General features: G+C 39.8%; 2 protein-coding genes across 2 annotated transcripts; both read right to left on the reverse strand.

The window, feature by feature from the left end:
- Positions 1-5: 5 nt before the first annotated feature.
- LOC108854917 (F-box protein At3g54460) lies at positions 6-5,932 on the reverse strand. Its single transcript, XM_018628598.2, has 8 exons — positions 5,275-5,932; positions 1,945-4,473; positions 1,652-1,859; positions 1,300-1,572; positions 1,148-1,207; positions 940-1,070; positions 665-779; positions 6-507 (listed from the first exon to the last, which is right to left on the reverse strand). Exons 1-8 carry the CDS (start codon positions 5,841-5,843, stop codon positions 352-354), a joined length of 4,041 nt encoding a protein of 1,346 aa, XP_018484100.2. The 5' UTR covers positions 5,844-5,932; the 3' UTR covers positions 6-351.
- A 710-nt stretch (positions 5,933-6,642) lies between these two features.
- On the reverse strand, positions 6,643-8,780 carry LOC108848270 (uridine 5'-monophosphate synthase). Its single transcript, XM_018621590.2, has 6 exons — positions 7,934-8,780; positions 7,765-7,848; positions 7,571-7,653; positions 7,393-7,480; positions 7,068-7,322; positions 6,643-6,978 (listed from the first exon to the last, which is right to left on the reverse strand). The coding sequence occupies exons 1-6, from the start codon at positions 8,723-8,725 to the stop codon at positions 6,847-6,849; spliced, it is 1,434 nt and encodes a 477-aa protein (XP_018477092.2). The 5' UTR covers positions 8,726-8,780; the 3' UTR covers positions 6,643-6,846.
- Between the last annotated feature and the right edge of the window lie 202 nt (positions 8,781-8,982).

Genomic DNA, 8,982 nt, shown 5'->3' on the forward strand with positions numbered 1-8,982 from the left:
AAATATATAATAAAACAATATATACTATGTGATGATTTGAAATAATTAATTAATTTACAGCATAAAAAATATAAAATTATTGTATTTGAAAAAATTACATACAAATTTAAATATATAAGTAACCTTAGAAATATATAATAATTATATAAAACAAATGTGTATATATATTTATAAACTTGAAAATAAATACCCGCACGTCCAGTTATAGTTACACTATTTCTCTGAACTCTAAAGTGTTCCTATCAATCTAGGTGTTACTGATACCATAATAAAAATGGTGATATTTAAGCCCTCCAAGAAGCAAAGCTGCAAAACCCTTATGAAACTACGATAGTTTAGAGATGGAAGTCATTATGTGTTGCCCTCTGATCGAACGAAGATAAGATGAGACAAGTAATTGCTCTCTGCCAAATCATGTAGGGTTCGCCTGCTGCTGCTTCGTGTTGTTGTCTCTTGCTCCACTTTCACGTAATCCCCACTGGATAATCTATCACTCTTTTCAGCATCCTGCTTAAAACAACAGCACACAAGGAGAATTTAGTCGTCCAGTGATAGAAAAACAATGACACACTGATTATATCCTACTCAGACCTTCACCCAAAAGCATATGTTCTTATGACTAAATAAATAATTGCAGAGCGAACGGAGAAAGAAGCAATAGTACCTCTAGGAATCTCATCATCTGCTCTTCAATCGTGCCACGCATGGTTAGCGTTTCTACATAAATAGGGCGTTTTGCGCCCATCCGATGAGCACGACTGATAACTTGCTCTTCCATGCTGTTCATTTATTCACGCATATATAGGAATCAGCAACACCACATAAAATTGGATAAAATCATTGATAAAGGCAATGCATAGTAACGACAAAACTCAAAAAAAAATAATATTTCAAATCTACAACCAGTGAGCTGAATGAAAAATTTGTTCAGAGTCATACCTTTTATCCCAGATGGGTTCCATCAGGAACACATGTGTTACAAAGCTCAAATCAAGACCTAGCGCAGCACTTCCATCCATCAAAAGTGCCATGCAATCAACATCATTCTGGAACATGGCCAGATTTTTCATCTGAAAAATTGAAATCGAAAGTTGTTATCCATCCAGCGGAAAGCAAGACAAAGAAAACAATAAACAAGGCAAGTTACCTTCTTAGACGAAGGCATTGGACTGTACATTCCAGCAAACTTGATGCCAGCAATTTCCAACTACAAAGGCATGATTTACCAATTGCTCAAAGCTTTCAAACACAACTGAAGGAAAAACAATGACCTTAACGAAATAAACAGTAAATTCGTACCTGTTGTTCAATCACGTGAATATGCTCAAGAAATTGAGAGAAAATCAGAACTTTATCAACAAGTACCATCTGAGATCTCAAATCTTGTTCATGGAAATCTTGCCCCAAAAAGGCTTTCGAGGCACCAGGGGTATTCTCTTCAAGGTTGTCACAGCTACTTTTGTTGAAAGACAAAATGCTTTTACGATTACCCTCATGTAACTTCTTCATTCTGTCCACAAGATAACTGACTTTACTGCTCGACGTAGATTGCCAGTCAGGATTCCAGTCATCCTGCATAATAAAGAGAAAGTATTTATATATATGTTTAAATCCTTAGCTTATAAGATGGTTTATTTATACTCATATCTACCTGATTATATGAAGGTTGTAACTCAATAAGATCCTTTGGCACAGGCCATTTTGGGTTTGGGTTTTCTGGCCGAGCCAACAGAGTTTCCATCTCATATAAGTGTCCGCAACCAGGAAAAGTACACTTTTCGCTATCAAGAGCAACACAGTCCAGACATAGTAAGTGTCTACATGGAGTGATTACAGGCAGTCGGCACCATTCCCCACATCTATTTATGAGATTAAGAAAAGTCAGATACTGGTGTCAAATGTTCTAAACTAATGAGTAATGACAATACTGGATTTAAGACATACCTTTTACAGTTACAGCCACTAATAAGGCAATTTTGAATAGAAGAATACTCCTCGGTCGAATCGTCCAGACCACCTTCAACTAAAGCATCCATTGTCTCTTTAATATCCTGACCAGCGTCAGTCATTTTAATATGACCAGCCACACAGCAAGATAGTCTGACATTATTTACGGTAGCGTTTCGAAATTTCCACTGTTTAGAGTTAAGCAGACTTTCGACATGAGACGGGTCATTCCAATCAGCTAATAAGATATTACGCCTAACCGACTCCACTAGTTCATTGTAGCTTCTTGCATGCCTTGGGACGAAATTAATGTATGTCGACTTCTTGATACATGGAGGAATCATCCGCAGATCTTTCTTTCTAGAACATATCATGTATCTCTGAAGCAGCTGAAGTAAACGAGAACGACCCTCCTCTACTTCGGCTTCAAATGGTCTAAGGATCCCAGCTTCCCAAAATTTTAGATTGTCTCCGTATACTTCTTCGTGAAGAAACTTTAAAAGAGGTTGCAGATGTGAAAGCTGGCTATTTGGCGTGTTCGGGGTTGGTGTTCCTGTCAGTAACCAACGACTAGAAGCTGTCAGAGAAACAGCCATCTGAAATTTATTTGTCAAACTGAGACTAGAACCAAGAGTGTGTCCTTCATCTAGCATGACCCTCAGCCAATGCACTTGGATCAATGGGCTCTTCTTCCGAGGATTCCATTCAGCACTTAAGCGACTAAAAGTTGTGATCACAACATCATAGTCCCAAGCCAGGTTGTGCGGAGAAAGCTTCTTATTGTCAGTCCAAACGAGGATACGTAGCTGACCAGGGCTGACATGTTTATCGATTTGTGTTTTCCAGTGATCAACTAGATTCGCAGGCACGACAACTAGAGTTGCTTTTGACAAATACAATCTAACTGCATCCAGCGGCTGACAGAGAGCAACCTTGAGGGCAGGTGAATCAAATACTAAGTTCTCAAGAAGCTTTGGATAAAACCACCTCGTGACACCCTTTTCAAATCTACTCGTTAGACCAAATGCGTGAAATAATCTCTGGTATCTATGGACATTTTCAGGTGGACCTGGTAAGCCAAATGTTTCCATCAGTGAGAGCTGCTCAAGAGAGAGTTTAGCAAGCCAGATTAACGCATTATTTACATGTTTATTTACTGAAGCCTTGTGTTTCCTAAGGACACTGGTAAAGAAGGAGATATTCACAATTTCTTCACCAGAAGCTCCCTTAGCATAAAAACCTTGCAAGTAATTTATTGGTTGGGATCTATCCCATAATTCTTCAGGATCCTTGCAACTCTGATATGCAGGGTCAGCATTGTTGCTACAAAACCATGCAGAACCAGTAACAGATACACCTTCGTCTACTATTCTCCGCCACTTTGAGCAAGCATCACACTGTACCCAAATATCGCTTTCCACATCCGAACCAGTAGGACCCTTTCTCTTACAACCAGTTATCCTACCAAATTTCTTCCAAGTCCCATTTCTTTTAGCTTCCGTCACTTCAGAGAGCTCAGATGCGCCATTACATGCATGCAAGAGATTTTTTTTGACATCACCCAGGCTCCGTCTACGTTGATCTTCTAAATCAAGGATAGTTCCATATTCGTTTTCAAAGTTTGCGTTCTTAGACTCAGAAGTTTGACCATCTGAACCAATCAGGCTAGCTTGCTTAAGCGGCAAAGATTTTGACTCTAGCAACGGACCAAAGGCTTCCAGAGAAAGCTGACTTCGAAAGCTAGATGGACTTAGAAACCTCTTTACTGCTAACATGCCGTTAGAAGTGATCTGGTCACTTGTGTACTCATAATAACCGCATTTTGTGTCATTTTTATGTGTACACCAAATTACAGGAAGTCCCTCCGGCGGATCAGCCATTGTTCCCAGCGTCTTCAGAATAAGTGACAATGCTGTTATCGTCTTGCCTAAACCTGGTTCATCGCAGAACATTCCCCCACGAAAATCCTTGACCATGGGGGCTGCCTCAGTGGTTATATCACCACACACAACGTTTATGTAAAAACTAAACCCATCCTCAGTACTGAATTCCAAGTATAGGGGATGTGAGAAAACCTCAGCTTTCCTCTCACGCTCCAACATCCAACCAACTGCTGCCTGCTGATGAGGAAATAGTTTAAGGTTCATACATGGCACAATTAGGAAGGCCAATGATCTAAACAGACGGCAGACTCCTGCAACGCTGACAAGGTCTTTCGGGTTAAGTTTCATCAGAATGCTGGTTAAAACGTCATCTGGGAGATCCCAAATACCAGATGCATAAGAGTCAGTGGATGGTGATACTCTAGAAGAATCAAAGACACCATTATTTCCTGGACTGGGCAAGCTCTGAAAAATTTCATGCAGTTTAAATAATCTTCTTCCTGGAGAATCTGGGGCATTACATTGTAATTTGCAATCAAACACATGGCAGTCAGATAGATTCCAGATGGCTTTTATTCTTCCATTGACCTCTTCCCAAATACTTCCCCCGCTAAGGATTGAGCTTCTCAGTCCCCAGTCACAGCTGCAGAGAACTGGAATACATTAATAAAATGCCAGAATTGCAACTTTTCACGCTAATTCACAAAAGACGTTCACATTCATATAGCATATGATGCATTTCCAAAGAGATACATAAGTAAAAGGGAAAAAACTACTCCATCCTCTACAGATATCCTCAGTATTACAAAGTATAAAACTTTTTAGTCCAATTTACATAGCCTCAGAACTTTTCCTAAACATAAAAGGAAGACAGATAAGAAAAGTGTCTATAAATATCAGACTAGATGATATGTCAAAGTTGATCAGCAACAAGGAGGAGCAAGAAACAGCATTGCTTATGCAACGTGAACCCTAATCAATATAGGTAACAGTAGATTTCAAAAGCACTTATCAGAATCACACACAACATCTGTTTCAGCATATCAGCACTTATTCGCACTAAACCTACAAAAATACAGTTAAGAAACTGTCCTAAGCTACAGAAGGTAGGACTAAGTTCCAATTGAGATACGTACGAGATATATATATAAAAAAAAAAAAATTGAGAACGTCTCAGAACTTTGCCTAAATATAAAAGTCAGACAGTAGGGAAAGTATCTATAGATATTGTTAGGCAACGAGGAACAAGAAACAGCACTGTTTATGCAAAAACGTGAACTTTAATCAACATAGAAAACAGCATATTTCATAAGCAAGGACACGTGAGGCATATATCAGAATCACACACAAAATATGTTCAAGCATTCATCGCTTATTCACCCTAAACCTATACAAGTACGGTTAAGAAACTGTCCTAAGCTATATAAGGTGGGGACTAAGTTACCTCAGGTGCTTAAACAAGGCAGCAGCAGTAGCCTGGCACCTAGGAAACTGCCATCCCGCCCACAATGCAACAGGTAAGAAAACATCCACCAACACCACAGCTCTCTCTTCACCACTATCCCCCTTATCAGCCTTCACCACACGACACACCGTCTTCAAACATTTGTTAGCAACCAAAGCGTGAAGTTGATGCACTACGCTTATGCTTCCATTCACCATACCTAGACTCCTCCTAACCGTCTTCTTCTTCCTCCCCCGTCCGTCCGGAGAAAAGCTTCTGCTTCCCGAGGAGCCTCGTCTCTTCGATCTCTGAGTCTTGCGGCGTTTCGGTGTACTCTCCGATCCGCAATTATCATCAACATCCTGATCTCCTTCGGCGATTTCCGGAGCTAGGGATTTGGGATCGGAGGTGGAATTGATGAGGGATAAGATCAAGCCGTTATCGGATTTGAAACCATCATTGGAGATGAAACAAGAGGAGCCTAGCGATAGTTCATGCGGCGAATCGACGGAGACGACAGCGCGGAGGAAACCACAGAGTTTGTAATCAGAATCTATGGAAACTTCCATCGGAGGAATCTTAATCGATTGCGAGGTGGAGAGTAATTTAGGGTTTGTAAAAAGATCTCATCTTTTTTTTAGGCAAAAGATCTAATCTCTTTGTTCCAGAAGAATATACTTATATATGTATCGCTGGGAAAATCTTATCTCTAGTTCTCTCGTCCACGTCAGCAATAAAGCCACGTACGCCTCCGCAGCAAATCAGATAGATCCACGTGCAAATACTCCCATTAATATATTAAGAGATTTACAGCAAAATAAATCATTACACTAATACATCGAAATTTAAATTTAAATAAAAAGTATTATTTGACAAAAAAATAAAATAAAAAGTATTAAAATATAACCAAGCTTTTTGAGCAGAAAATTTGTTCAAATATATGTTTTTAAAACCAGACCGATACAATGGTTAGACCGGATTCGAACATGAACTGGTCATATAGCTCGATGGGGTCTAATAATTGGTTCAACTATGAACCATAATGTAGTCAAATTAAATACCAAAATTATTAAACTGATAAAAACCACTAAAACTATAAAAAAAATCTATGAATCATTCATATGAACATAAAATTTGTTTAAATGTTTTATGTTTGAAATTTATTTATATTTTAATTATGTACAATATATATACTGACTAAAGATATATTAAATCAGATTTAATCCGATCAAACCATGCCCCAGCTTACGGTCTGGTTTTAAAAACACTAAATATAACCAAAACGTTTAACTTAACAAATGATTTGAACTCGTTATACAAAAAATTGTACTTACGAAAAGTTCTGTTCTTAGGAAGTGACATAAGCGATTTTTGTTTAAACCGGTAACGTTTTCTTTATCAAAGAGACATTCTGAAAGCAATGTAGATAATAGCTCTCCACGCTCACACTTATTTGAGATTTGAGATCAAATTACAAATCAACGAGACATGAGACTTAAACCTCACATGAATCACACAGAACTCCCACTAAAAGCATCAGAACACAAACTCAACCACCTCACAGAGTCTAAACTACTGAGAGCATTTCTCCACGTATGCTTTCCAGCCTTCATCTCGATACTCACGAGCCGTCACTGCAGGGTTCTCCGCCTTTATGATCCCCCTTCCCACGATTATAATGTCACTTCCCCTCTCAGTGATCACCTGAAACAAGAACAAAAAAAAGAACAACATACTTTATGTTTCCGGTTTAGATACTAACTACGAATGTTAAAGGTTTAGAGAGGACTCACGGAGTGTGGAGTGTTGTACTGTTGACCAAGTGCATCACCACCTTTCACCATTTGAACACCAGGCGTCGCATGGATCATAGACGGACTCACATTTCCGTATTTCCATGACGCTGGATTAACCGAGATGAACCCCATCACGAAATCTGAATGAGCCTCTGCGATTTTCACCGCTGCTGCAGTGTAGTCTCCTGTGGCTAGGTTACCAGCAGAGCTCATCTCAGCTAACAAAAGCAGACCCTTACCACGTGGCAAACCCTGAAACCATAGAATGCCCTCAAAAATGTTAGTAAGAACGAAATAAACAATGATAAATACAAAAGTATACCTTCAACTTGAGGCCGTCAACGATCCCTGGCCCTGATATGATGTGAGCGTTTATGATATCAGCCCACTCTAATATCTTAAAGACACCTCTGCAAACAAACCCCAACAGATACACTTTATCAAAACTCAAAAAGACATCAATGTAAGAACAATAAGTGAGATCATGTATAAGAACTTACCCTTCATACTGCATCGTGACCGTGTTACCAATGTCTGCAAACTTACGATCCTCAAATATGACAAAGTTGTGCTTGTCTGCAATCTGAAGTAACCATAACAATGGATCAATGAGTATCCTAAAAGGGTTTAAATCTATGCCAGCTAATCAATAACAGCCAAAATGGTGAAAAGACTTGTTCAAAGGATTCATTACCGCACGGAGTTTAGAGCCAAAATCAGAGGTGAAATCAGGGAGGATATCAACATGTGTCTTCAACATACATATCTCTGGTCCCACCTTCATGAACACAAATAAAAGTATTCAACTTTTGATACAAACTCTAACCAAACAGATTCTCCAAGAACAGAACAGAGTTCTTTACCTTGTCAGCAATGTCAAGCAACTCAGCAGCAGTACCAACATCAGCAGCTAAGCAAAGATTAGTTTTTTTCACCATCATAACCTCAAACAGCTTCTTCCCCATCAGATTCTTACACATCTCAGACCTCTCCTTAAACCCTAAAGCCTTACTCTTAACCTTCTCCACAGACGGAACACTAACCCTACGATTCTCCTCCAAAAACTTAAGCAAGTTCACCTCCGCCTCCTCCTCAATCTTCCCCTTCTCCTTCAAAACCCTAACCATATCCGTCAACCTAATCATCGAATGCAACCTAATCCCATTCTCCTCCAGATTCTCCCTCCCACCCTGCTCCCTATCAATCAACACCACCGCGTCGCTAACCCTGAGCCCGACTCCTCGGAGAGGCGCCGCCGTCTCCAGAACCGAGCCCCCGCTCGTCACGAGATCCTCGATTATAAGGCAAGTCTGGTCCTTTTCGAAGACTCCTTCGATGGCTTTGGAGGTGCCGTAGTCCTTGATCTCCTTGCGGCGCATGAGCATGGGGATGGAGTTGGTGACGGAGACGACGGTGGCGATCGGGAGGGCGGTGTAAGGGACGCCGCAGACGACGTCGTAGTGGGTGGAGGGTGGGAGGGAGGTGATTAGGGTTTGGGAGATTAGGGTTAGGAGGGAAGGGTAGGAGACGATGAGGCGGAGGTCGATGTAGACCGGGGAGATGATTCCCGATTTGAGTTTGAAGTTTCCGAACTTCACGGCGCCGATCTCGTGGAGTTGGAGGATGAGTGACTCCATGGATGATGATGATGCCATTGTTTTGAGGTTTTGAGAAGTGAGAGGACTCAGTAGTGACTGCAAGCTAACAGAGTGTGTAGACGAGCTTTTATATACTCTAGGTTTTGTTTTTTTTTTGGGTTTCACTTTTTTTTTCAGTTTTTTTATACTTTGAATTCATTTAGAGATTTGTTTAAATTTAACAAATATCTAAAATTTGACTGTATCATATAGTATTCAATATTTTTTTTTGTAAAAACACATTAAATTATTTAATATTTGGTAAATATTTATTA

Source organism: Raphanus sativus, chromosome 4 (genome assembly GCF_000801105.2).
Source record: "Raphanus sativus cultivar WK10039 chromosome 4, ASM80110v3, whole genome shotgun sequence".
NCBI lineage: Eukaryota > Viridiplantae > Streptophyta > Magnoliopsida > Brassicales > Brassicaceae > Raphanus > Raphanus sativus.